The sequence below is a fragment of the Eptesicus fuscus genome, chromosome 23 (assembly GCF_027574615.1).
Source record: "Eptesicus fuscus isolate TK198812 chromosome 23, DD_ASM_mEF_20220401, whole genome shotgun sequence".
NCBI lineage: Eukaryota > Metazoa > Chordata > Mammalia > Chiroptera > Vespertilionidae > Eptesicus > Eptesicus fuscus.
In genome coordinates, this window is record NC_072495.1 from 17601890 (window position 1) to 17629468 (window position 27579).

Here is a 27579-nt window from a genome sequence, read left to right on the forward strand (position 1 = left end):
TCTTTCTTTCTGACACCATCAGTTTGTCTTCAATTTCACTGACCTTACATGAAAGAGACAGAGAATGTAGATAGGGAAAATGGTTGAAAACAAGGAGAACAAGGAAACGCAAGTCAGACTTCTTCCTGAAATTAAGTTCCTTTCCCAGCGATCTCTTTAGATGTGAAATGAACGGTTGACCACAGCGCTAGCCTTCTCAGTGGCCAACCTTTGCGTATAGCTACTACCTCTCCAAAATGTCTAATCCCCCGTCATGCTCGCTATCTCATGTGATATCAAAAAAAGAGTAAATATATTAAAATGTAAAAGGAGACTTGTCTTAGCGGAAGCACTTTCTAATGTTTTCCTCCCTGTGGGTTTTCCTTAGAATAATACATTTTAGAGTGTAAGGCCCACACCAGTCTGTGTATACTAGGGAGCTCATTCCTTCAATGTTTGCTTTTTTTAATTTAATATTTTTTACAATTATTTTTTTAAAGCTAGAATTCTCAGGGACTTAAGCCTATTTGAATGTTGTTATCCAAATTACTAGAAGTCTAAATTTTTAAATTTATTTTTATTGTTGGGGCACTATTACAGATGTCCCATTTTCCCCCCTTCCACCCAGCCCCTGCCCCGCCCTCCCCTCTGGCCATCACTCCACTGTTGTCTGTCTGTGGGTTATGTATATATGTTCTTTGGCTAATCCCTTCACCTTCTTTCATCCAGTTCCCACTTTTCAACCCTCCCCCCACCTCTGACAGCTGTCAGTCTGTTTCATGTATCCATGCCTCTGTTTCTATTTAGTTTGTCAGTTTATTTTGTTCATTAGATTACACAGGTGAGATCATACGGTATTTCTTTCGCCGACTGGCTTATTTCACTTAGCGTAATACTCTCCAGGTCTATCCATGCTGTCACAAAGGGTAAGATGCCTTCATTTTTGCAGCCATGTAGTATTCCATTGTGTAAATGTACCACAGTTTTTTTATCCACTCATCTGCTGGTGGGCACCCCCCTAATTCGATAGAAGTCTAAGTTTTTATTTTTTATGTGAGGTCAGTTATTGCCTTGTGCTTCCTCATAAAGACTGACCTATCTTATATCTCTACCATATGTTCTGTAATGTAGCTAATCTAATAAACTCAGCAAATAATTTGTTAATGGAAGAAATCTACCTCCTCCCTTTTTCTCCCCTATCAAATCAAGCTACTCAGCCTTCCAAGAAGCCTAAGTAAATTCATAAGTAGTTTCTGCAGACGTGCGGCAGGCCCTACTGATATAAATTTCAATCAGGGAGAAGAGGAGGGTGGGCCCAGGTATGGACACAGGCAGATAAGGACTCGGCCTGCATTTGGGGTACTGCTCTCAGAAGAATGCAGAAGGGCAGGGAGCACTGACAAAGCTGATTTTTTCTGCACTTCTGGCTAGAAAAACAAAGGTGTATAACAGGCCTGATCTTGAAAGGGGCCTGTTTTACATATTAAAAGAAAATGGAGAATTGTTTTATGTTGATCACAAAAATTAACTCAAAATGGACCCTAGGCTTAAGTGTAGAATGCAAAAGTAGAAAACTTCTAAAACATAACATAGAAAACCTAGATGAAGTTGGGTATAGTGATCCTTTTTAGATACAACAACAAAGACATGATCTATGAAAAAAAAAATGATAAGTTAGACTTACTTTTTACATATATTTTTTAATTGATTTCAGAGAGGACGAAAGAGGGAGAGAGAGAAACATCTATGATGAGAATCACTGATTGGCTGCCTCCTGCACCCCCCCCCCCACACACACACACACACTGGGGATCGAGCCCACAACGCTGGCATGTGCCTCAACTGGGAATCAAACCATGACCTCCTGGTTCATAGGTTGATGCTCAACCACTGAGCCATGCCAGCCGGGCTAGACTTTACTTAAAATTACATTTTCTCCTCTGCAAAAGACAAAATCAAGACAGTTAGAATACAAGCCACAGATTGACAGAAAATATTTACAAAAGACACATCTGTAAAGGACTGTTATCCAAAATAAAGAACTCTTAAAATTTAATAAGAAAACAACCTGATTTAAAAACAAGCTAAAGACCTTAACAAACACTTTATCAAATAAGATATCCAATAAGCCTATGAAGAGACTAGAGGTCCAGTGCATGAAATTTGTGCACAGGTAGGGTCCCTAGGCCTGGCTGGTGATCGGCCGATCTGTGGGGTAACCGGCGGGGTAATCAGGGGTCCTTGCACCTGCCTTGACTGGCCTGGCACTGCCCACTCACCGGCACCGCCCCCCCTCCCCCACTGCTGCCACCACCAGTCGGGGCCTGAAGGCTGGGGGCAGCTTCTGCATTAAGCGTCTGCCCCCTGGTAGTCAGTGCGCATCATAGCGACCGGTCGTTCCACCACATATTAGGGTTTTATATAGATAGATGCTCCACATCAGATGACATTAGAGAAATGCAAATTAAAACAATGAGATACCATTACACACCTATTAGATTGGCCAAAATCCAGAACACGGACACCACCACATGCTGGTGAGAATGTGGAGCAACAGGAACTCTCGTCCGCTGCTGGTGGGAATGAAAGGGGTGCAGCCACTTTGGAAGACAGTTGGGCAGTTTCTACAGAACATACTCTTACCCTCTAATCCAGTAATCTCACTGCTTGGTGTTTACCTAAAGGAGATAAAAACTTATGCCCACACAAAATCCTGCACACAGATGTTTATAATAGCTTTATTCATACTTGCCAATTCTTGGAAGCAACCAAGATGTCTTTCAGTAGGTGAATAGATAAATAAACTGTGGTACATCCAGACAATAGAATTTTTGTGTGTATTAATCTTCACTGGAGGATATTTCTTCCATTGATTTTAGAGAGAGTGAAAGTGAAGGAGGAGGAGGAGAGAGGAGAGAGAAACATCGATGTGAGAGAGCCACAGTTGGCTGCCTCCTGCACACACCACAACAGGGCCAGGGAACCTGCAATCCAGGTACGTGCCCTTGACCGGAATCGAACCCTTCAGTTTGTGGGCCGACGCTCTAACCCACTGAGCCATGCCATCCAGGGCTAGAATATTATTTAGTACTGAAAGTAAATAAGCTATCAAGCCATTTAAAAAAAAAAAAAAAAACCACATGGGAGAAACTTAAATGCATGTTTACCAAGAGAGGAACCAATTTGAAGAGGCTACAGACTGTATGATTCCAAGTACAGTCAAACATCGGTTCTCGAATGTCTCCCGTCTCCCACAACTCAGGTCTCCACCAAGTTGTTCATGGAAAAAATGTCTCGGTTAACTTCAGTTCTCAGCCTGACAACCCTTTCATGCCGATACATCAGCATGACAAAAAGCATCTCTCAGGCCAAAGGAGAGAATGTGCCAGTATGAGTCAGTTTACCACTAACATCTCAGGAAATTGTGTGTGTGTGTGTGTGTGGCTTTTGTTGCTGGAAAAATAGACAATTAGCATTCATCCCACAAATACTGGAGTTCTTACATACTATGTGTCAGACCCTAAGTGAGTACTGGGCTACCTGCAATAACAAAGCAGATCAAGTCCCTACTTTCATGGAACTTACATTCTAGTGGACAAAATAGATGCTAAAAAAAAAAAAAAAGGATCAATACGTACTACAGATAGTGATTCATTAAAGAAATTTAGAAGTATATATGGATTGAAAGTGGGACACATCTGCTATTTTGCATAAAATAGGGAATAAAGAAACATCTGAGCAGAGACCCCAGTAAAGTGAAGGAGAAAAGAGTCGGCTCTCTGTGGGAAAACTGGTCTAGAAAGAACAGCTAGTGCACAGCCCGGAAGCAGGAGTGGGTGGTACTTGTTGAAGCAATAGAGGGGGACCCTGTGTCGCAGGGATAGAGGGGGAGGCGAGATCAAAGAGAGAGCTCAGGTCACGTGGAGCCCTGGTAAGGACTTTGGATTTCCAGAGCCATAATAATGTAGCTAACGATTTCAATCAACGTGTGTAATGTAACGCCTGTGAAGTGAAGGGAGAGGCCGTAAGAGGGCTCCAGGAAGTTGACAGAGAATGCCCGACAACAGTAAATTAACAGATGGCCGTGTGCACGAATTAACTAGAACGATGGAGGTAATTACCAGAAAGAAAAAAACAAAGAATTCAAAGTGGTTTGTGGTGGGAGGAGGAGGGAACATGGGGCTGCTGTTTTTCATTGTAAAACTTTAAATACTATTTGACACTTTAAAAACTGTAAGCGTTCTTTAGAAGCTTGTGAAAGCGCTTGATGAAGGGTGGAAACCTCAACTGCCAAAGTATCAGGCGTGACCCAGCCCTGACGATGTGGCCAGTGACGCAGGGACGGCAGGGTTGGAGTAGGCTGTGCAGACCGCGGTGCCGATCTTCCTAAGTGGTATGTTCTAGATCTCCATCAACTGCTATTTTCCTCCCACCCTACATTGCTTTAGGTCACCAGCCAGGCCGCAAAAAAAAAACACCATATCCATTTATGTTAGAGCTGCATCAAATCTCTAATTTTTCAAATTATATTCCCATTAGGTGAAAATGATACTGTGCATTCGTTTGCATGTCTTTAATTCCAGTGAAATTCCTTATCGGTGTGTTATTTGTGAATTGTGTTCGTGTCTTTGCCCGTTCTTCTATGGCAGTGGTCGGCAAACTCATTAGTCAACAGAGCCAAATATCAACAGTACAACGATTGAAATTTCTTTTGAGAGCCAAATTTTTTAAACTTAAACTTCTTCTAACGCCACTTCTTCAAAATAGACTCGCCCAGGCCGTGGTATTTTGTGGAAGAGCCACACTCAAGGGGCCAAAGAGCAGCATGTGGCTCTCGAGCCGCGGTTTGCCGACCACTGTTCTATGGTATGCTCCTCGTTAATTAGTAAAGGCTATGGAAGGGAATATTGTGATGAGGAAACAGCTATTTGGAGTTCATTCCCAGGGTCTAGACATTTAGACAAGACCTGAGCTGAGGACTCCCACCCCAAGTTCTGGCTTTGCTTTTCCTGGTGTGCCTTTTAAAATAACTATTCCAGCCCAGCCAGCGTGGCTCAGTGGTTGAGCATCAACCTATGAACCAGGAGGTCACGGTTCAATTCTCAGTCAGGGCACATGCCTGGGTTGCAGGCTCAATCCCCAGTGTGGGGCGTGCAGGAGGCAGCCGATCAATGTTTCTCATCATGGATGTTTCTCTCTCCCTTCCTCTCTGAAATAAATTAAAAAATATATATATATATTTTTTTAAATAAAATAGGGAGTCTCTGTTTGGGGGGCTCAGGCAGCTGTGCTGTACGTGCCACCTTTAGAGGCTCCCTTTCCCTGAGACTTTACAGCCATTCGAGGCAAAACGGCTCGACTAGAGAGAAGCGGGTGGAGGCTGTGCAGGGGCCACGGGACCACAGCTGCCTGCAGGGAAGGACGTGGGAGGCCCACTGAGTCGCTGGGCCTTTGCTTTCTCCCTTTGCTGTGGCACTGCCTACCGCTAAGATAAACGTGTCCTCTCTTTGGAGAAGGAGCATCTGTGTTGCTGGTGGAAGTGGGGCCCTTGTGGAGTCGTGAGAAAAAGCAGAGACCCACAAGGGAGCGTGAGGTCTGGTGGTAAGTTATTTGGGTGAAAATAGAAGGCTCCAATGTCCCATCTGTCTGCCCCAATATAGAAAATCGGGGCCAGGAAGTAGGGGCAATGTCCAGAGAGCCTGTGCCATGTGAAAGCTAGGCCAAGCCAGCCTTCCGCACCGTCGGCGAGCTTAGCTCTTGTTCTGGCTGCAATCAGGTGCGGTGCTGCTGGATCCAGGCTCCCATCTGGAGCCCGCGTTTCAAGTCGTCCCGCCGTCCCCATCAGCCATGCTGCTAAGGCCACATGGTTGCTAAGGAGAGAACATGCAAATCAACAGGATGATTGCATATTCCCTGAGTATATATTTTTATTGATTTCAGAGAGGAGAGAGAGAGAGAGACATCAATGATGAGAATTATTGATCGGATGCCTCCTGCAAGCTCCACATTGGGGATCCAGCCACAACCCCGGCATGTGCCCTGACCAGGATCAAACCGTGACCTCCTGGTTCATAGGTCAAGGCTCAACCACTGAGCTACGCTGGCCAGGCATCCCTGGGATTGTATCATCTTGGGCTTGGGAAGGACCAGGTGCTTTTTCAAAATAACTGACCAACTTCCGAAGCTTTCACAGGCCTCTGATGGGCCCACCCCGATCAGTGATCCTGGCTAGACTGACAAGCCTCTATGGTCAAGCACCTCCCGGTGGGCCATTTTGACTTCTATTTCACGTGTGCTTCCCTCCCTCTGGCCCCCCAGACAATCCGGGCCCTGAGGGGGAAGGCAGGGGTGCTAATCCTTGGTGGGGCAGGACTGTGATCGCCTGGTGAAACTGCAGGCTCAGTGTCCGATTCGGCTCCCCAGCCCTTTAAGCTCAACAATATTTGATTCCCTTTGCTTCCTTTATTAATGCGACACTACCGTCTGCAGACGCTCAGCTTCTCAGCTGCGGAAAGACCGGGTCGAGCACGCACCTCCACATGGACATGTTCCATGAGCTGAACCGTGACGCCGTTGAAACAGTGTCTTATTTCTTGTTTCAAACGCTGGACCAGACTCTCAGCAAAATAGCTCTCAGACATTGTTGGCCTCGTACTGAATTCCAGAAACATTGCTTTGAATGCTTAAAAAGAAAATGTGTGCTGAATGTGGATGTAGCTCAAGTTGTTGGTTCAGTGTTTCTTTCTCCTGGTGCAGTGGTCGGCAAACTGCGGCTCGCGAGCTGTGGTTTGCCACTCTGTTGACTAATGAGTTTGCCGACCACTGTCCTGGTGGACCTAAGTTTATTCAGCTAATATATCATTTTGCACGATTTGTTGCAACGAAATATATAAAAACCCATGCATGACGGGCAAGGGGTGGCCCACTTCCCTGCCGCGCCCCGCTTCCCTGGACGAGGGGTGCTCTGCACCAACCAGGTCCCACTGCACGCTGAGGGCCACCAGGGCGGGGGACCGGAGGCCACCTGAGGCTCCTCAGCCTGGGCAGGTCATAACCCCACAGATGGTAGCTTCCCCCGACTGGCTTGCCTTATAAAGTACCAGTGTCCATGACTATTTTTCTTACTCCTTTACATTTAGGAAGACTTTTCTACCCTGAGATCAATTAATATTTACCTATACTCCGTTTCCCCCCCTCCCCCCACCCCTTGCTATTTACCAACGTTGTTCAAACCTCAGGGTCAGCATGTTAACTGCTCAGCAGACAAGATGTTGGTGACACGGTGACAGGACACAGACTTACTTGATGAGAATGAGTGGGCCCTTCCCCATACGGCTTGTGACTTGGACTCCTCAGTCATGTGTTGCATTTCCTGCCAAGATTCCCATTTGTTTTCCCTCCTCCAGCCACCTGACCGCTGCCCCTGTGTTTCAGGTGACCCAGGGCCCCGATGGCAAACTTCAAGGGCCACGCTCTCCCGGGGAGCTTCTTCCTGATCGTTGGGCTGTGGTGGTCAGTGAAGTACCCACTGAAGTATTTTCACCGAAAGGGGAAAAGAGGCCAACTGAGTCATAATTACGAGCGTCTGGAGATCATTGAGGCCGCCATCAGGACTTTATTCCCCGTCATTGGTAAGGATGGGGGCCGCGTGGTCCAGGGGATCTCCCATCACACCCAGAGCCCTCAGCCCCCGCTCTGGACCCTGTGGATGGATGGCTCCACGGGCAGAGAGAACAGAGAACGGGCTGTCAGTGGGCCACTGAACGTTTCACATCAACACCTGCTGTGCACGCAGCTTCGTAGTATCAACAGTGAATAGTGCCTGGCATCTGTGAGAAAGTACCAAGTAAATTACATCCTTTGCCCTAGAACAGTGGTCCGCAAACCGCGGCTCGCGAGCCACATGCGGCTCTTTGGCCCCTTGAGTGTTCTAACGCCACTTCTTCAAAATAGACTCGCCTGGGCCGAAAACCGACTTCTGCGCATGGGCCACGAAGTTTTAATCGCAATGTACATGCGCGCCCGCACATGGTATTTTGTGGAAGAGCCACACTCAAGGGGCCAAAGAGCCGCATGTGGCTCGCGAGCCGCGGTTTGCCGATGACTGCCCTAGAAAGACATGGTTGTAGGAACAGAGACATACTTTATGAAAAGGGCAAAACACCACAAAGTAGAAAAAGAACAAATTAAGAGAGTAAGCTCACGAGTTATGAGAAAAGACTACATGAAGTTGAGTTTTAGAAAAATCTTTTTCCCAACTGTCTCTCCTCCAGAATCTCAAGAGTAAACCCCTACTCATGGGCGTATCCTCCACCCCAAACCTCAAGCAGGTAGAGAGAGGAGTGTTATGCTTGGGGCTAGTAAGAGGCAGCGGAAGAGACGGAAAGAAGCCCGCAGAGGCTGAGAGAGGGATCTTCCTTTATGGGGCCCTTCCCTACAAGATTCGCCCACTTCCTCCTCACTATTCCACTCTGCTGGTGGCCCAGGAAGAATGAGTGGTACCAATGAGGGCCCTTATTCGGCAATGGCGTTTGCCACTCACCGTTCTCTGGCCTCCAGTTTCCTGGGCGCAGCTGAAGCCATGCCAGGGGCTCCTCTGGGAGCTGGCACAGGAGCATAGCTTTGTTTCCTGGTCCCGCTGGACTTGCCCATTCACCAGCCGCTCGGGCATCAGAAAGGCTTTCGCATCTTTCTGGAGCCGAGAAGTCAACAGGGACCACATGGCTTAAATGGGATTGGCCTGAACAAAGCTAAACACTGTGTCTGGGTGAAAGTAACTCACTCACCAATGATTTCCCGAGTTCTCACTATGTGCCAGGAACTCACCGTTCTAGATAAGGGGGTACAGTGGGGAACTACAGCTAGTCTCCAGCTCTGGTAGGACTTCCCTTTCCTGGGTTGTTTTCACCCACTCCTGGATCCTTTATGCATACATTCAGACAGGGGCTGGGTTTGGGGAAACAATGTTTGGGAGCAGGGTCCCGAATGTGCCATGGAGGAGTTCTTGTAGCCCCAAGAACATTCTGGGCACCAGGCATAAAGGCAAAGCTTTCGCCTTCAAAGCAGGTGACAGGAGGAGGGAGGAGAACCGAGACCCACACCTGGCCGTCTCTAAAGCTTGTCTCTCCTGGGACACAGAATGGGAGAAACCCCAAGGTGACGTGGAGGACACTGAAACCTAAAGCTATGAGAAGGAGCTGCGACCACAAAGCCCACTCCGTGCCTCGAAGCGCCCCTGGGAGCGGCCTCCCTCCCTTGGGCGTGCACAAGTATCTCCATCACCAGTGTCTGCTCAGATTCTATTATTTCCAACCGAACGGTTTCCTTCCAGGACCTCTTTCCCTGCTCCCTTGGCACAGGGAGCCCCAGGATTAAGTTATCTGCCACACTCGCGCTGAGGTGACAATGCCTTCCCTCCATCTCAGCTCCCAGACAGGTTTCCTGTGCACTGTGGCTGCTGCTCCTCCCTCCACGTGCCCCCGTCCAAGGAACAGCAACTGAGACATGACATCTACACAGGTTCCTCAGCAAAGACCTCACTTTAGACTGAAGCAGCAGAGTAGGGCAGTAAGCCACAGGCCGTCACCCACATCCTGACTTCAGTCCTGACTCGGGGGTTATTTTTGGCTCGTCTCCTGTTGTCTTAGAGTTCCTCTCCCCTCCTCATTTCCCTGCAGGGATCCTAGCAGAGCAGTTTGTCCCGGATGGGCCCCACCTCCACCTGTACTCGGGAAATGAGTGGATCAAGCTGATGAATTGGCAACACAGCACCATGTACCTGTTCTTCGCCATCTCGGGAATCACGGACATGCTCACCTATCTCGTCAGTCACGTGCCCTTGGGGGTTGACCGACTGGTGATGGCTGTGGCAGCGTTCAACGAAGGTAACTTAGTGGTAAGGATGGGAAAAGGGAAGAAACTGACAAGTTGTGGTTAGGGATCCGGGCACAGGACACCAGAGCTATCACAAACATAACACCCTTCCCCAGAAAAATCCAAATCTCTGGACTTCAACCACCGAGCAGGCTTAGTCCTAGGCATAGGTGACATATTCCTTAAAGAACCCACGAAAGGCCCAGCCTCTGAGGTTCAGTGGTTGAGCATCGACCTATGAACCAGGAGGTCACGGTTCAATTACCGGCCAGGGCACATGCCTGGGTTGCGGGCTCAATCTCCAGTGGGGGACTTGCAGGAGGCAGCCATTCAATGATTCTCTCTCATCACTGATGTTTCTCCCTCTCTCTCCCCTTCATCTCTGAAATCAATAAAAAGACCCACACAGAGCTAGGCAGACCTCCCAACGTAGCTCGATGTTAAATGGGTCCTTAAAAAAAAGCATCCTGTAATCCAACAATCTTACTGACTTTTGTTATTCCAGGAAGAGTTTAAAAAAGGTGCATGAGGTTAGGCCCGGGTGAGCCCAAGTGGCCCTGGGTCTGGGAGAGGCCAAGCATCCCTGGGTCCGGGTGAGACCATGTGTCCCTGGATCCGGGTGAGGCCTCGTGCACCTAGGCCCGGGTGAGCCCAAGTGGCCCTGGGTCTGGGAGAGGCCAAGCGTCCCTGGGTCCGGGTGAGACCATGTGTCCCTGGATCCGGGTGAGGCCTCGTGCACCTAGGCCCGGGTGAGCCCAAGTGGCCCTGGGTCTGGGAGAGGCCAAGCGTCCCTGGGTCCGGGTGAGACCATGCGTCCCTGGATCCGGGTGAGGCCTCGTGCACCTAGGCCCGGGTGAGCCCAAGTGGCCCTGGGTCTGGGAGTGGCCAAACGTTCCTGGGTCTGGGTGAGACCATGTGTCCCTGGATCCGGGTGAGGCCTCGTGCACCTAGGCCCGGGTGAGCCCAAGTGGCCCTGGGTCGGGGAGAGCCCAAGCGTCCCTGGGTCCGGGTGAGACCATGTGTCCCTGGATCCGGGTGAGGCCTCGTGCACCTAGGCCCGGGTGAGCCCAAGTGGCCCTGGGTCTGGGAGTGGCCAAACGTTCCTGGGTCTGGGTGAGACCATGTGTCCCTGGATCCGGGTGAGGCCTCGTGGACCTAGGCCCGGGTGAGGCCAAGTGCCCCTGGGTCTGGGAGAGGCCAAGCGTCCCTGGGTCCGGGAGAGACCATGTGTCCCTGGATCCAGGTGAGGCCTTGTGAAACTAAGCCCAGGTGAGGCCACGTGCCCCTGGGTCTGGGAGAGGCCAAGCGTCCCTGGGTACGGGTGAAGCCAGATCCTGGGTCCGGGTGAGGCCGTGCGCCCCTGGATCCATCCGGGTGAGGCTGGGTCCCAGGCCCGGGTGAGACCACGCGCCCCTTGGGTATGGGTGAGGCCACGTGCCCCTTAGTCCGGGTGACGCCGTGCCCCTGGGTTCGGCCGAGACCAAACCAGAGGGAGTCGGACCTCCATTACCACCATTTGTCCACCATCCAGAGCTGAGGGGTCAGTGCTGACATGTACACATAAGGAACTACTGGTCATCGAAATTGGGTCTCAAAAGAACTGTTGGTCCAGGGGGAAGCTCGCTACAGATTGATTCATTTGCCTGTCAGCATAAATATTATTGCTCGTCTCACATTCAGTTCTTATTAGTATATATCTAGTGACATTTGATCTTGTTCATCTAGAGGAAATGATGAACAACATAGACTGAGGAACAAGAACAGAACCAGAAGTAAGGAGGCATCAATCGGACTATCGGGCCTCAGAGGGAGGATAGGGGAGGGTAGGGGGAGGGTGGGGGGGAGGGGGAGAGTTCAACCAAAGGACCTGCATGCATGCATATAAGCCTATCCAACGGTTAAGTTCAACAGGGGATTGGGGCCTGCATGGGGAGAGGGGTGGGATGGGAATGGGGGGATGAGGACAAATATGTGACACCTTAATCAATAAAGAAATTAAAAAAAAAAAAAAAAAAAAAAAAAAAAAAAAAAAAAGGTGCATGAGGTCAAAACCGAATTTCAAGTGAACACACAGACATTTTGTCACCAATCAGCAATATTTCACTTACCCATCCTGTATTGAACCCTACCATCAACTCTAAAAAGATAGAGATATATCCTTTGCTGCTTATAGCCACTTTACACACAATTTTTTTTTTTAAATATAGTCTTATTGATTTCAGAGAGAGGGGGAGAGAGACAGAAACATCAGTATTGATTTCAGAGAGAGGGGGAAAGGGATAGAAACATCAGTAATGAGAATCATTGATTGGCTGCCTCCTGCATGCCCTCTATTGGGGATTGAGCCCGCAACCCAGGCATGTGCCCTGACCGGGAATTGAACCATGACCTCCAGGTTCATAGGTTGATGCTGACCACTGAGCCACGCCGGCTGGGGCAGCACACACACAGATCTCATCTGCCTATTGCCTGTCCTGTAATGTTCTATAAACTGACTTTCCAAGGGCAGAAGACCCTGGCTGAGGACATTCTGTAATGGGGCGTGCAGGGTGAATGCTGATGTAGAAACGGGCATCTCTGACGGCCGTGCCTGGCTCTGGGGCAGGTTTCCTCTTCTACCACCATGTCCACAACCGGCCGCCACTGGACCAGTACATCCACTCGCTGCTGCTGTGCGCTGTGTTTGGAGGGGCTCTCAGCATCTTCTTGGAGGTGATCCTTCGGGACAACATTGTGCTGGAACTTTTCCGAACCACGCTCGTTCTTCTTCAAGGCACCTGGTTCTGGCAGGTAATTATTCAAACACTGCTCCTAACACTGTATGGACGGAGAGGCCCCACGGAGCGTGTCCAGGTGAAGTCTGACATGCCACGTGGGTGGACTTAGATGGCCGCCCCTGGACGCTTTACCCATGAATAGCCTGCTGATGCGTTAAGCAGAGTCTATGGAGCGTACACAGTGAGCAGATTAACTATTTCCCCATCCGCCCACCCCAGGGGAGGTACTGATACCATCTACAGGCTCCACTTGCTAAAGTGTCCACCTGAAATTTGGTTGGAAATAAGCCTTCACTAAATCCAGAATTAACCCAGCCATTCTCCTGTGCCAAACGCCTTTCCACGCTAAGGCAGGCGTGGGGAACGCGGTCCGAATGCCTTTGGTAACCACAGGAAGGAGGCAACTAATGACAGGCCGTCTTCTCTGTGTGACCCACCAGATTGGGTTTGTGCTGTTCCCGCCCTTCGGAGGCCCGCAGTGGGACCAGGAGGATCACGCGAACCTCATGTTCATCACCATGTGCTTCTGCTGGCACTACCTGGCTGCGCTCTGCGTCGTGGCCGTCAACTACTCTCTTGTTCACTGGTACGTCCCCGAGACTTCTGTCAAGGTTTTCCTTCCTTACTAACCTCCTGCACCATTTTTAATTCCAGGGACCCCTTTCCCAACTAACTCCTACCACTTAACAAGTACCAGCTAAATGCCGAGGCCTGTGCTAGGTGCTCTAGACCAGCAGTCGCTAACCGGTGGTCCCTGAGGTCCGAAAGGTTGGTGACCGCTGCTCTAGACTATGAATGAGGGTGATGGGGCTCTGAGAAGGTTAAGGGCCTGACTGGTCATCGTAACCTGGGGCAGACCCGGGCTGCAGAGGCAGATCTGACAGAGCTCAGGCCCGTGCTGTGACAGAAAACACTCGGATGCACCGGCCTGCAGTCCTGCTCTGTCCCAGCCCATCGCCTATTTCCCAGGGGCCTTGCGACAATCAGACAAGACACCACGCAGCTGAAGTGCTCCTCCGAGATTGCAGCGAACCGTTCCCAGGCAGGGGAAGCACTTGATGCACTGCCCAATTTAATCCTGATCACTGTGTGAAATATGTAATGTTTCGCAGACGGGAAAACCAAGGCTCCAAAAGACTAATGTGATCAAGGTCGCCCAACGAGCAAACGGCAGAGCCCCGTCTTTAACCAGAGTGGCTGTGGGCACCCGGCAGTAGCTGTTGTCTTAGCTGCCCCTATCTCCGTCCCTGGCTCCCGATTTCCCCACCACAGCCGATACACTTCACCCAGACCAAACAGAACGCAACTCAAGGACACAGTTTCCATTCGTTCTCCTGCCTGGTCAGTGCAATAATGAAAAGGGAGGCAGGAGACCCAAGTTTAGTCTCAATTACAACATTAACTATTAAATACTATTAATCACGATCCCGTTATCTGCCAATGAATACTGAGAAGTCACGATATTTAAGAAAGTAAATGCTTTAAGAACCATTAGATGCCTTCACATCCTTCAGTGAAGGAATAGGGAGTTTGGGGGCTGGTTTCATTTGTTACTGTTTCTCCATTACAGCCTTCTGACCCGGCTCAAGAGGCGCAGAGAAGGAGAAATCATTGGCATTCAGAAGCTGACGTCAGAACCCACTTACCAGAAGGCCCTCCTGAATGGCTCCGATGAGGAATGAGCAGGGGCCATCGGTCACAAACGGGGTGTACGTGTCCCCTTGAGCAGGACTAGCTGAGTGGCACAGGCATAGCTCATCTCCGTGTTAATGCTTGCTTTGGTCTGCCCTTAAGGTGCTCTATATCTGCACCTTCTGATTGAATGGCTGAAGACTGTGTTGGTGCGGTATCCTTCATGAAGAAAAATGAAGCAAGCCTTTACGTCTCAGAGAGAAGAGAAATCAGAGACTCTGAAGTGTCAGAAGGGCATGTAGCCTCATTGACGAATCCAGGATCTGAATCCAGCCAAACGCACTGCTGTTGAAGACTTAGCCCTTCTTTTCCTCCCAAGAAAGCAGGTACTTTCTTATTAGGAAGTGAGTGAATGACAGTGCCTTTCTTTTAGAGATTCGAGTCTAGGAAGTATTTTTAAAAAGTAGTAATCCACAAGTTTTGGTGTTTACACATCACTTGTTAACATCTCTTAACTAATCAGGACACTTCAGAGTACTGCAATACCACTGTTGGTAAGGGACAAAGTTGGGCCAAAGGTGAATTTTATTTTTAAAATCAGGAAGCTAGTTAGTGGCCCAGATGAGAGCTGGGACTCAGATGGTCTGACTCCTCAAAAGTGCCCTCATGAGAGGATGCTGACAGGAAAGCCGTACCGTGAGGGAGAGAGAATGTCAGGTCAGGGAAGGCCTTGACTTTAAATACGGCTGAAAGCAAAGGACAAGAATCCCGCAAAGGATCTGAAGCTGGAACTGGTAATACAATCTTGACAATCTTGATACTCTAGTCTTGGTTCTGTTTGTGTTTTTTTTAAGCTTCCTTCAACAAGGGCTTATTAAACATCTACTTTGCACCAGGACTGGAATGGTTGTACGGATTAACTAAGTATGTGCCCAGCAAGGAATTCAGTCTAATGGGGAACTATGCAGGCAGTTCATACGGGGTGACTGCCATGATGGTAAGTGAAACCACCATGAGACAAAGGAGGGAGGAGCTTGCCCATAGAAAAGGCACATTCTAGGCAGAGAGAAAAGAACATGAATGGATAAAAGCGGGTTAGGACAAATTTGAAAGGTCTTACCATATAGACCAAGTAGTACCATTCAATTGTTGGGCACTTTTCAGACTCTGAAATATAGCATCTTGTTTCTCACGACCACCTATGCTGGAAATACATTCGTTCTTCCGGAGTTGAGCGGTCTAAGGTTACTATGTTGTAGAACCAGATTTCAGGAGGACTCCAGCCAGCCTGTCTCGCCTTTCCCTCTGCTACGTCACACAAATGCAGTGACCGTTCCCGTGGAGCACTGAGGTGAGCACGGGGGGTCATTTCCCCGGGAGAAACGCTACGCTCAGCACCTCCCTTGCTCAGCCAGCACTTAGAGCTGGAGTCTCAGCTTCCAGGAGAAGAATGAGCTCCTTGAAAACTCGGATTTAATACTGAGAGGCGAACCCATGGGTACCCTTTCAGGATCCACTTGGGTTTGCCTGCTGGATAAACCCCAACATCCTTCAATGAGTACTAGAGGACCCATTATTGGCAATTCATGTAAAACTTGTCCTTCCCTCGGGGATTGGAGATGGGAAGAAGGAACCTACTCTGGGTCTTACTTTCAAAGCAACGCTCTCCATTTGGAATTAAAGGAGGTGAGGCAGGAGACTTCGGGGAAATGTGGTATTTTCTCCAGAGCAGAGGTCCTCAAACTACGGCCCTCGGGCCACATGCGGGTGTTTTTGCCGTTTTGTTTTTTTACTTCAAAATAAGGTATGTGCAGTGTGCATAGGAATTTGTTCAAAGTTTTTTTTTAAACTATAGTCCGGCCCTCCAACGGTCTGAGGGACAGTGAACTGGCCCCTGTTTAAAAAGTTTGAGGACCCCTGCTCCAGGGTGAGGGTGAAGGGTGAGGATCAAATATAAAACATCCAAGTTTATTCTAATGCTCCTCCCAGCATGGCTGGGACCCCGTCACAGAAGTGATCACTGCTAACATGAACATTCCTGGCTACAGTACAAACCCCTCACAACGCTACGCACCAAATCCAGTCTTAGACACATGGTCGGAATAATTTTGCCAACTTCTGTCCACCAGAGGCTCAAAGACTCAAGGCCGCCACAGGTCCTTCTGGAATTGTCCCCACACACACCCCCGGAGCCACCACCTCTCTCATGGTCCCAGGACCCATGTTTGGTGCAAATGCTGGTGACGTCACCTGAACAACTCCAAGAGGGGGTTTCCGGTGTGTACTCCACCGACAGGCTGGCCAGGACCCATCTCACTTCCCGGGCTCAGTCGTACACTGTTCCCCTCGATGTCAAAGTCTGCAGCCACTAAGGAGACGAGCGGTCAGGGGACTTCCGTCAGTAACAGGGTGGGGTGGGGCTGAATGCCAGAACGCCTTATGAAATCATTTATTAAATAAATTCAGAGGAAGTTTATTTTAACCAGCAGTCAACACCCAACACAGGATTCCTCAAATTTCTACCTGTTTCTCACTTAGAGCCTGTCACATGAACTTTCCATGTGAAATGGGACTCCAGGGAGTAATGACATGCAAATACCAAAGTATTCTGAAACAGCAGGTGCAGCCGCCTTTACTCGGGAGGAACAGTCTGTCTCCTCACCGCAGTCCCACCTCTGGCCATTTCCCATCCATTTCTGTCCAGCTCTCCACTCCCCTCAAGAGCTCAGTCCCGCCTCGGCCGGTTCACCTGTTCTCTGTAATCCAGACTTACCACCCTCAGCTCTGGACCGTCCCCAAGTCTCACCACAACACATCACGGCCACTCCCTTCTTAGGAAGGCAGCAGAAAGGGCACCTGACTGAGAATCCGAAGACTGGACTTACATCTTGGTTCTCTTTAACTCCAGCTGAAACGCGCATTTTCTCCCAGTTAAAACAGGGTAACTGTTTCACAGAACTTCCTTAGGAATCCAATGAGATGCCTGTACAACCACGGTGTCACCACCACGCCATCGAAAGGTGTCTGCCCCTCAACAACCTGCCCGATCCCTCCGCTCCTACCCAGCAAGCCCCTCTGAGCAGGCCATTCCCACTCCCTCCGATCCACTTCCGCACGCAGACTCCATAAAGTATCCTCGCTACACTTCAGCAGATTAAAATACCTTTTTAGTCATCTGTATCCTTTCAAGAGTTAGGGAAGCTCTGGCCCTGCAGAAAAGCTTTGCTCCAACACAGAAGAGGCATATATTCTTACCAACCAGTGCTTTCGTTAAAGCATCATGCCCAGCTCTCTGCCTATAGCTTGGTGGGGCTGAGAACTAGCAAACAGCCAGGATTAAATAACCTGTATATCTACACTCACCTTTGGGTTGGTGCTATCCAGCAGGGACACCCATCTCTACTCTGGAATAAAAGTCAGCCAAGTTTTACTTAAGCACATACAAAGTATTTTAGACTTGCGGGCCATGTGGCATCTATTCAGTTCTGCTTCTATTCGAACTGAAAGCGGCCATAGATAATACATAAACGAATGGGCCTGGGCTGTGTTCCAATAAAACTTTATTTATAAAAACGGGAAGCCAGCCTAAGGGCGGTGGCTTGCTGACTCTTGTTCTGGAGCAAAGCAGAATGTAGAGTCTCTGAACTGAAATACAGCTTGTGCTGCAAGAGCAGCGTCCCTGCTGGCATCCACCTGCTGTGCCCACCGGCCTGGGCGTGCGTGAACAGGCTTGATGAGGACAGCCGGCAGGGAGAGAGCAGACCACAGCCAGGATCCTGACACCCCACCTTAAGAGGCAGTGCCAAACTAGTCCCATTTCGGAGAACCCACACAATCTCACTTCCTGTGTTTCTTTCCCATCTTCGAGCCTCTCCATGGAGTTATCAAGTCAGCCACCAACTTACTAGAATCCTGCCATTCTCACATTCTGGTCAAAAGAATGAATCCGTTTAGGGGGCTAACGCCCAGGTTTCTATTTGACAAAGATGTACAATAGGCTCTTAAAAAAAAATAAGTTACATAAAAATTTCTGGAGACAAAACTATCCAGACCACTCGTCACGGAGAAGACCACAAGCTGAGAGGTACGAGCCACATACAGAATCAGCACAGTCGCTGTCTGCGCTCCCCCCTGTAAGCCTGCTCTCGGGGAGCTTGGCTTGTGTGACCCACTGACCTCACACAGTCCTGAGAGAAGCCTCCCTGGGTCGGTACACAACAGACCTGGAGCGAGCCTTCCTCAGTGTCCTCCTCGGGGGGGGGTGGCAGCAGATGGCAGCCCTGTGGCCGCCAGCCCACCACTGGCCTGCCTGAGGCAGGAGCTCAGAGGGAGGAGGGCCCTCCCTGCTCCCTTCCTGTCGGCCTGCAGGGCGGAGCAGGCCTGGGCTTTGATGGAAGCGGCTTCTCAGAGTCACTGCTGTTCAGGTGCCTGCTTAGGAGACGGAGCTGTGGTCACGACGACAGTGGAGACCGCTTTGGAGGAAGTCGAGGCTGTTCCCTGTTGGAGATGGGACGCGGGGACAGTCTGGATGCGCACCTGTTGGCAAAGGGAACGTCTGGTCAGCAGCCTGCAAATAGGCTCAGCGGCTGGGAACAGCCAGCAAAGGAAAGGAGAACCTGGTGTGGCCCGCAGTGCGCCCTGGCCTCACCTGGGTGGCCTGGCCCTGCTGCTGGAGCTGCTGCAGCTGCTGGGCAGTGAGGAAGCTCACGGGCTTGTTGCCAGCAATGAGCTTGGTGCCCGCCGGCATGGTGGTGAGGATGATGTTGCGGCCCAACCCACCGAGGCTGTGGACGGAAAGCAGGACAGGGCATTAGCTCCCGCCAGAAGCAGGCCATGCACGGAAGGAAACCAGGGGGTCTGGGGCCCCTGAAAATCCCAGCATTCTGGACTGAAGTGGAAACGAGCGGATGAGACCACATTTGTTCCCCCTTCTATGCTTCCCACGGCAAGCCCAAGACCCCCAGTGCTTTGGCTAAAATGACCCCGATATCCAGACCTTGGTCAGCAGGAGTAATGACCAAGGCTCCAGGGAGGCGTGCACTTTTGTCAAGAATCCCCCGCCCCACACAGCTGCCTTGAGACCATCAGAATGATCCCATCGCACCCTTTCTCCCTGGCCCGTTTCAGTCAGGGCCACGGAAGCCCAGGCTCCAACAAGCCCTCCTCCTCTGACTTACCACACCACCGGGCTCAAAAAACGTGAGGCTTCCCAGCAGCCGCAGTCCACACTGCTGCCTGAGCCGTGTCAGTACCGACCCGTGACGGCACGGCCTGTCCCCTTCCTTGCCTTTTCTTCATAGTACACCTTACCGCCCACACAGTATCTCACTTTATTATTTCGCTCCCCACTTGAAGCCAGCATGGACTTTTGTCTCTTTTAATCACTGCTATAGCCCCCACACCTAAAACAATACTAGCTGCTCAATACACCTTGTTGAGAACAAAGGAGAGGTACCCAGGGCGAGCCCCAGGAAACCAGCCGCCTTCCCACCGGCAACAGGGAGCCACCCGGAAGCCCTGCCCTCCCTCCCTCCCGACGTCACTTACTTGGCTCCGAGGTTGCCTTTGATGATGGGGGCTGTGACCACACTCTTGCCCTTCATAGGCTGGCTGATCACAGAGAGGGGGACTGTGATCCGCGTCGGCAGCTTCCCCTAGAGAGGAGGAGGAGCCAGTGTATGGGACGCAGATGAGAAGACCAGTGTCTCCTCCAGGGCTGAGCCGAGGAGCCAGCGCCAGAGGCTCTCGCCCCTGTGCTCTGAGGGCTCCAGCGTTCCTGAGGTGCGGCCCAGGGAGGCCTCATGGAACAGCCGTCACATACCGTGGTTCAGGGCTCCTGTCTACACTGAGGGGCCACCTGATCGCTACCCTCTCTTCCATGCTGCCTACAGCAGCAGGCACCACCCACAATGCTGTCGTCAGGATTAAATGCGTTCCTAACCCACAGAGGAGGAGGTGTGTTCACTTCCGCACAGAGAGCCGAGCTCCTAGAGGGTAGCCTTACTCATCTGCGTAGCCCCCGACCCGCGGCGCTCAGCAGCTGTCGGGAGCAGTGGGCGCGGGGACAGGGGCACCGAGTTCACACAGCAGGTGCACAGCTGCTGCTTCGCTGGAACACGGCAGGGCGTGCCCCAGGGGGATGGCCACATTCTCTAGGTCTCTAGGTGCCTTCCGCTTCCGCCAGAGATGAGGAGGTGAGCGAAGGACACCAATAACAAACTCAGCCGAGTGAAAAGCCCAACCCGCAGCTGATAAAGCCCAAGAGGAACTGAAAGGCTGAGAAGGCCTGCCTTTGGGCTTTCGATGGCTAAGGTTCGGTCACTGCATCTCCTGTTTTTAGGCGGCCTGGCTTCTTAGCCCTTGGTGGGCAATAAAATTTATGTTCAGTAAAATTCTGTGTGGATCTGATTTTTAAAAATGATTCGAGCCTGTCGATTCTGGTCAAGGGCATGTACCTCTGTTGCAGGCACATTCCCAGTAGGGGGTGTGCAAGAGGCAGCTGATCGATGTTTCTCTCTCATCGATGTTTCTCTCTTTATCCCTCTCCCTTCCTCTCTGTAAAAAATCAATAAAATATATATTTTTTTAAAAAATGATTCGAGCCTGGCTGGCGTGGCTCAGTGGTTGAGCGTTGACCTATGAACCAGGAGGTCACAGTTGGATTCCCTGGGTTTCGGGCTTGCCCAATGGGGGCCTGCAGGAGGCAGCTGACCAATGATTCTCTCTTATCATTGATGTTTCTCTCTCTCTCTTCCTCTCCCTTCCTCTCTGAAACCAATAAAAACGTATCTTTAAAAAATGATTCAAGAGGGGTGGTCTGCTAGGCTGCTAAGAAAAGGCATTGGCATGCCCTATGGGCAGCTGGTTCTGAAGTCGGGCACTCAGCGTAGCCCATTGGAAAGCACGGAAAGACGTCACCAGGCAGCAGAATGGCGCCTCGGTGGACTGACGTGTGGTTTTCCTTTCTTCAAGTCTTAGTTGCTTAGACATTTCAGACCACCAGTACACAACCGGAAACGTCCCTTCCCGAGCTAGCCTCCCGACAGCTACCCCACTGGACGCGCTCTGGTCCACAGCGTGGGGCGGAGGTATGTTTACAGTTGTGAGCACGCTAAACAGTTCATTCTTGTATACTGTGTATTAATTACTGTATTCTTTTCCATACAAACAACTGTAAACCTACTTCTGCCCCAGCCTGGTTTTCATCCCGATCAATTATAACAGGGGAGATGCCACTGGATAGGAGCTTTCCCTGTTACGGGAAGGATTTCAGGGAAACAAAAGTGGGTCAAGTAAGCTGTTTCCTTTCTTCCTTCTAACTTCTGAGAGAGAAGAACCTAGATATTTCCTTTTAAGCCACACTCCGATCAGGTATTGGCTGGTGGTTTTACTAATGTATCTGTCTTCCTTCCTTCATCACTCCGGCTTTTACCCGGATTATTGAGGTTTTACTACATAGCTTGTTTAGAAAGGGAAACTATGTTTTACTCTGCCCATATAAAATACACAACAGTGCTCCTGATCTAGAAGCTAAATGGACACAGAAGCATCCAGAAACACACCTATGTTGACATGAGAATTTGGTTTAGGATAAACGTAGCACTTCAAGTTAATGGGAAGCAATAAATTAGTGATGTTGGAATAATTTGAAAAACATAAAATGAGATCTCTACCACAGGCTATTCACAAAATTATATTTCAATTGAGTTATCAGCTATACCTTTCTTAAAACTCTGAAAATGTTTTATGAAAATACAAGCTAATATCTTTATGACCCTGGGGTAAGAAAGGCAAAAGACATAAAACCCAGGAACCATAAAAGAAATGTTGATAGACAGATCCAATCAGATAAAATACCTGTAGAGCAAAGGGCTCCATATGCAAGGTTAAAAAGTGCCAGAGGGACCCCAGCCAGTGTGGCTTAGAGGTTGAGCGTCGACCCATGAACCAGGAGGTCACTGGTTCGATTCCAGGGCAGGGCACATGCCCAGTTGCCCCATCCATCCCCAATAGAGGGCGTGCAGGAGGCAGCTGATCAATGATGTTTCTCTCATTGATGTCTCTCTCTCTATCCCTCGCCCTTCCTCTTTCTCTAAAAAAATCAATAAAAAACTTTTTTTTTTAAATGACAGAGGGGAAGAAAATACTTCCCACACAGAACACCCAAAGATAAAAAGGGTTACTCAAACCATGAAAAAAACAGAAAACCCCAAAGAAAACTGGCAATGATTTATCTGCTAGAGAGCATGGCCAGTCTGCTGAGGACTGAATGCTCAACCTCACTACAGACCAGGGAAATGAAACAGAAAAAGGACTCTCTCAGGAGAATCATATACAGTCTAAACAACACGTGCTACACGGCCCTGGTGAAGCCAGGAGACTTGCTGGTTGGACTGAAAGCTGCTATGGCCTTTCGGGTAGCACAACTGGAGTATCAAAACTTCCAGCGTGTGCACCTCCGTGGCCGGGCTAGCCCCTCGGCTCCAGAAATGCTTCTACGTGTTCACATATGCACACCCAAGTATTCGCTGTCGCGCTGGTTTTAATGATGAAAAAAGCTCTTTAGCAGAAGAGTGATTAAAACACATCCCTTCTATGGACTACCACAGTGTCATAAAGAAGGATGCAGTCAGTATCTGTGGAGGACCCAGCATAACCCCCAAGACATCTTTTTAAATAAATAAGGCAAACCATAGGACAATCTATAGACTAAGGTCTCTCACAGGACTTTTTAACTATGTCTGTATGTATGAAGATGCTCTGGGAAAAGACTAGGACAAATGCCAAACACCCTCAGATGTTAGCCCTCACGATGGGAGAGCTAGAGGGGGTGAAAGAAACTTTGTATTTTACTCCCTCAACTTCTGGGCGGCTTTAATATTTCCTAAGAATGTATGCGTGTGTACTTTCATAAATGTGTTTGGGTCAAATGGTGGTACAGACATTTCCGTTCCTAAGAGGAGAAGTCCCTGGTGGAAGGGCTAGCTGTGCCCACCCCAATGGTACTCACAGCCTGGGACGTGGAAACAACCGTGGTGCTGACGGGCACCTGCCGCACCGTGGGGGCTCCCGTGCCAATGCTGATGGGGGTGCTTGCGGCCCCCGAGGCCACGGCCACAGTCTTGGACACAGCAGCGTTCATGCTGGGCAGGGACACGGCTGACGTGTGAACAGTTCCAGACCCGCTGGCCACCGAGGACCCTGGCTTGGCATGGGCTGCGACTGTGATGGTCTGGCCGGCCTTGGGAGGCATCACGCCCAGGCCCTGCACGATGCGGATGGTGGCGGCTGGCTTTGCTTCTGACGAGGCCACTGTGCTTTTCCCCTTCTGGTCGGCCACACTTACACCGAGTGCGGGCATCAAGCGAAAAGCTGACCCCGAGCCTTCCGCCGGCTTGAGGTCCGGAGTCACTTTGACCACGGTGGTGCCCGTTGGAGTGGACGCAGGGGCACTGGCGGAACTGGCCTTGGCAGGGCTGTCCGTGGCGTGGACGGGGTTGGAAGTGACGTGTAAGGTAGCAGAGATGCCTTTGCCTGCCGTGCCGCCTCCTGTCCCGAAGAGGTCCTGGGTCAGTTTGACTGTGGTCACCTGGGACTTGGCCAACGTGGCCATCATGTCCGGTGTGATCCGCAGAACCGTCTGGCCTTTGGCATCTGTGGTGATGGAAGAGGGTGGCAGGCGCAACACATCCTTGCCCTGGATGCGGAAGTTAGTGGCGGTAAGTGGGATGCTGTTGCCTGTCTGGGGCTTCACACCAAGCTGCCCCGTGATCGCCACCTGGTGGGGAGAAACAGCACTGACCGAGAGATCCACAGCGCTGCACTGGTCACACCGCACAGTTAGGAAAACCTCCATTTGTGTTTCATGTATTTCTCTAGCTTTTCATTTTTAAAAATGATATTCACTAAAGAAGAGAATAGTATAACAAACCCATGTACCTATCACCCAACTTCAAAAGTTACCACTTTGTCAATCTTGTTTTATCTCCCCTTCTCTATTTGGGGGCGGGAGGGGGGGGTGGTGGAGAAAAGAGGAGTGGAAATATTTTTAAGTAAACTAATAGATAGCACTTTGCTGATCAATACTTCTGTACATATCTCCAACCTAGAAAAGAGCTTTTTAAATTTTAAAAAACACACCCATTATTACCTAATACTATACGCTGAGTGGCCAGATTATTATGATCTCTGAATGCATAATAATTTGGCCACTCAGTGTATATCCTCCTATATAATAAAAGGCTAATATGCAAATTGTCCCCTCGACCAGGAGTTCGACCAGCAGGCAGGCCGGCCCCCACCCATGCACCGGGCCTCTAACACACACACACACACACACACACACACACACACACACACACACACACAGGCAGGCCGGCCAACCACCCATGCACCGGGCCTCTAATACACACACACACACACAGTGGCCAGATTATGATGATCTCTGAACGCTGTATCTGGCCACTCAGTGTATAGTCACATTCCCGCAACCGTCCTGAAAAGGTCTACTTAGGATTGTGCCAGCCTCCACGTGGAGAGCAGCAGCGTGGCCAAACGCCATGTGTAGTAATCGCAGCCCTTCTGGCCTCGGGGACTTTCTCTGTCACATGAGCCATTGTCCCCTCTCTGCTGGACCACCACCTTCCAGGAACGCATTTCCCATCCTAGACCACAGACCCTCGCTTCATCCCCATCTCCCTCCCCAGCTCCACTCCACCTGCATCTCCACTGCAGCCCCAGTCCTCTGCTCTCTTCGAAGGCAAAACTACTCTAAAAAGTATCTACCTTCACATCTCCATTTCCTTGCCTTACTTACGTTCTCTCAAACACATTCCCAAAAAGGCACTAAGCCATGGAACCCAGTCAAGTTCACTCATGACCTACCTCCAGGCAGTGTCAGTTCCCAGGCCTCCCATCACTCATCTCACACACCTGATGCACGCGCTGACTTCTGGAGCACCCCTCTCTCTTGCCTTCGTCCTGCACCTGGGTTTCCATCTCAGAGAATGACGTCGCTATCTGCTCAGTCACTCTGGCCAAAACCCATGGACTCTCTTCTCCCAGACCCCACAAACCACCAGAAAATCACACTGACTCTACCTTGAACCCTACATTCAGAACCCAGCCCTTCTCACCCTGCGATGAGCATTCACGGGAGGCCAGTGTTACCTCTCACCGGGACCACTGCAACGGCCCCCGACCTGGTGTCCCTGCTTCTGCTCTTGCCCCCTAAAGTCCACTCGACACAGCAGCCAGGCCTTTGTTTAGTGTAAAACAAATCAGGTCATTCTGAATCACAATCTCTCAATGGTTCCCCATCACCTTTGAATTAAAATCAAAGCGCGACACGACTGAACCAGCAACCTCTCGAGAAGCCATTTTCCAACTCTTCTGCACTTGCTCACGAGGCCTCAGCCACACGGGCTTCCTGCTGGTCCTCAAACAGGTTCCTGACTCAAGACGTCTGCACTTGCTCTGCCCATTCCTGGCCTGGCTCACCTCCAGCTGTCGTAACACAGCACACTTTCCGCCTCACTCCTCTCAAACGCCAGCTCCTCCAGGCCCCTGATGGCCCCAGCTAACAGCACATGCGCTATCCCTCCCTTGCTACTGCTGTTCTCACCTCCCACACCTGCCCCGGGGGCGCCCGTCTCCCAGCTCCATGGGAGAGTGGGCTCCACGAGGGAGGGACTTTGTGCAACACACCACTAAAGCCCCAACACTCCAGACAGTGCCTAGCACACAAAAGGTACTAATAAATATTTAATGAAGAAAAATGTTCCTTTATCGTTTTGTGGTTCCATTTCAGCTATAAAATGGGGATAAGTGCCTGCCCCACGGTGTTCTGAGCATTAAATTATTTAATGTGTATAATATGCTTGGCACAGTGCAGGCACTAGTTGCATTTTGCCCAATTCTTTGAAGCTCAATGGTTAGCCTTGCATATTCGCAACCACGAAAGCACAAATATATGCCTTTACTGGTAATAAACTGAAACGCTGATAGAGCATGTAAAGTCATACCCCAGGATTTTAATTCAATCAATTCACGGAGAGGCTCCTCCAAACTCGGAAACTCAGCTACTAAACGCTGAATTAGAGGGAGAGGAGCAAAGGAACCTATCTCTGAGGCACCCGCAGAGCCGGCACTGCCCTTGGTGGGGACGGGAACCTGAAATACCTGTGAACTAAGGGTCACGATCACGAGTCACCGAGCTCTGCCCTGTCCTCTGCTCGGGCCGGAGGGCGGACCCACCTACCTGCTTGATGATGTTCTGCCCGCTCACGTTCTGAATGACGGCGGCTGTGGACGCGCTCGGAGCAGAGCTGCCGGGAGAGCTCGTGGCTGGCTTGCTCGCAGGGCTGGCGGTGGCAGGGAGACTTGTCACCGTGAGTCCTGTCTGCCCGGCTCCCGGCCGCTGCACCGTGGCCGCTGCAGTCTGAGCTTTGACTGGGACGGTGGCCATGACTGTCTAGTTCAGAGAATGAGGCCAAGAGCTTAATTAGAGACTAAGAGGCAGCCCAGGCCACCACCACCCAAGAAGTGTGCCTCCGGAAGTGCTTCTGATGGAGCAGCGCTCACGCTCACCACTCCCTAGAGCAGGGGTCCTCAAACTTTTTAAACAGGGGGCCAGTTCACTGTCCCTCAGACCGTTGGAGGGCTGGACTATAGTTTAAAAAAAACTATGAACAAATTCCTATGCACGCCGAAGCCGGTTTGGCTCATAGGATAGAGCGTCGGCCTGCGGACTCGAGGGTCCCGGGTTCGATTCCGGTCAAGGGCATGTACCTTGGTTGCGGGCACATTCCCAGTGGGGGGTGTGCAGGAGGCAGCTGATCGATGTTTCTCTCTCATCGATGTTTCTAACTCTCTATCCCTCTCTCTTCCTCTCTGTAAAAAATCAATAAAATATATTTTTTTAAAAAATTCCTATGCACACTGCACATATCTTATTTTGAAGTAAAAAAACAAAACGGCAAAAACACCCGCATGTGGCCCGCGGGCCGTAGTTTGAGGACGCCTGCCCTAAAGCGACGCTGTGAAGTTCTTGCTTTGGTGCAGTGTCTTTAATTTTCAGAATGCCTCCACATTTAACACCTCACTCCTACACCAAGGACAAATATCATACCCATTTTATAGCAGAGGAGACTGAGGCAAAGATAAGGCTTTTCTCTAGAATCACACAACTAGCTAGGGGCATGGCTGAGACTAGAGGCACAAGGGAGGAGTCCGAGATTTCGAATCGCAGGTCTGGATTTAACTCCAGCTCTACGAGGGGCCTAACATTACCATCCTGGGTAAACCAACCAACTTCTCA

The 27579-nt window shown here is 50.3% G+C and overlaps 2 protein-coding genes across 5 annotated transcripts in view; one reads left to right on the forward strand and one right to left on the reverse strand.

Moving 5' to 3' along the window:
* TMEM45B (transmembrane protein 45B) overlaps positions 1-15159 on the forward strand; it is a 32271-nt gene extending 17112 nt beyond the window's left edge. The window contains exons 2-7 of one of the 2 annotated variants that reach the window (XM_054712616.1): positions 4228-4372; positions 7414-7610; positions 9657-9863; positions 12458-12642; positions 13070-13215; positions 14200-15159. In XM_054712616.1, coding sequence (XP_054568591.1) covers positions 7430-7610; positions 9657-9863; positions 12458-12642; positions 13070-13215; positions 14200-14311 — 831 coding nt within the window. In that variant the 5' untranslated portion in view covers positions 4228-4372; positions 7414-7429 and the 3' untranslated portion in view covers positions 14312-15159. The remainder of the gene's footprint in view (positions 1-4227; positions 4373-7413; positions 7611-9656; positions 9864-12457; positions 12643-13069; positions 13216-14199) is intronic. The other variant, XM_054712615.1, reaches the window with a different exon arrangement.
* Positions 15160-17804: 2645 nt separating this feature from the next.
* Positions 17805-27579, reverse strand: part of NFRKB (nuclear factor related to kappaB binding protein) — a 29427-nt gene continuing 19652 nt past the window's right edge. For all 3 annotated transcript variants that reach the window (XM_008142542.3, XM_028146904.2, XM_028146901.2), the window contains exons 23-27: positions 26521-26733; positions 23272-24039; positions 19809-19915; positions 18910-19045; positions 17805-18797 (exon numbers count right to left, since the gene is read on the reverse strand). In XM_008142542.3, coding sequence (XP_008140764.1) covers positions 18672-18797; positions 18910-19045; positions 19809-19915; positions 23272-24039; positions 26521-26733 — 1350 coding nt within the window. In that variant the 3' untranslated portion in view covers positions 17805-18671. The remainder of the gene's footprint in view (positions 18798-18909; positions 19046-19808; positions 19916-23271; positions 24040-26520; positions 26734-27579) is intronic.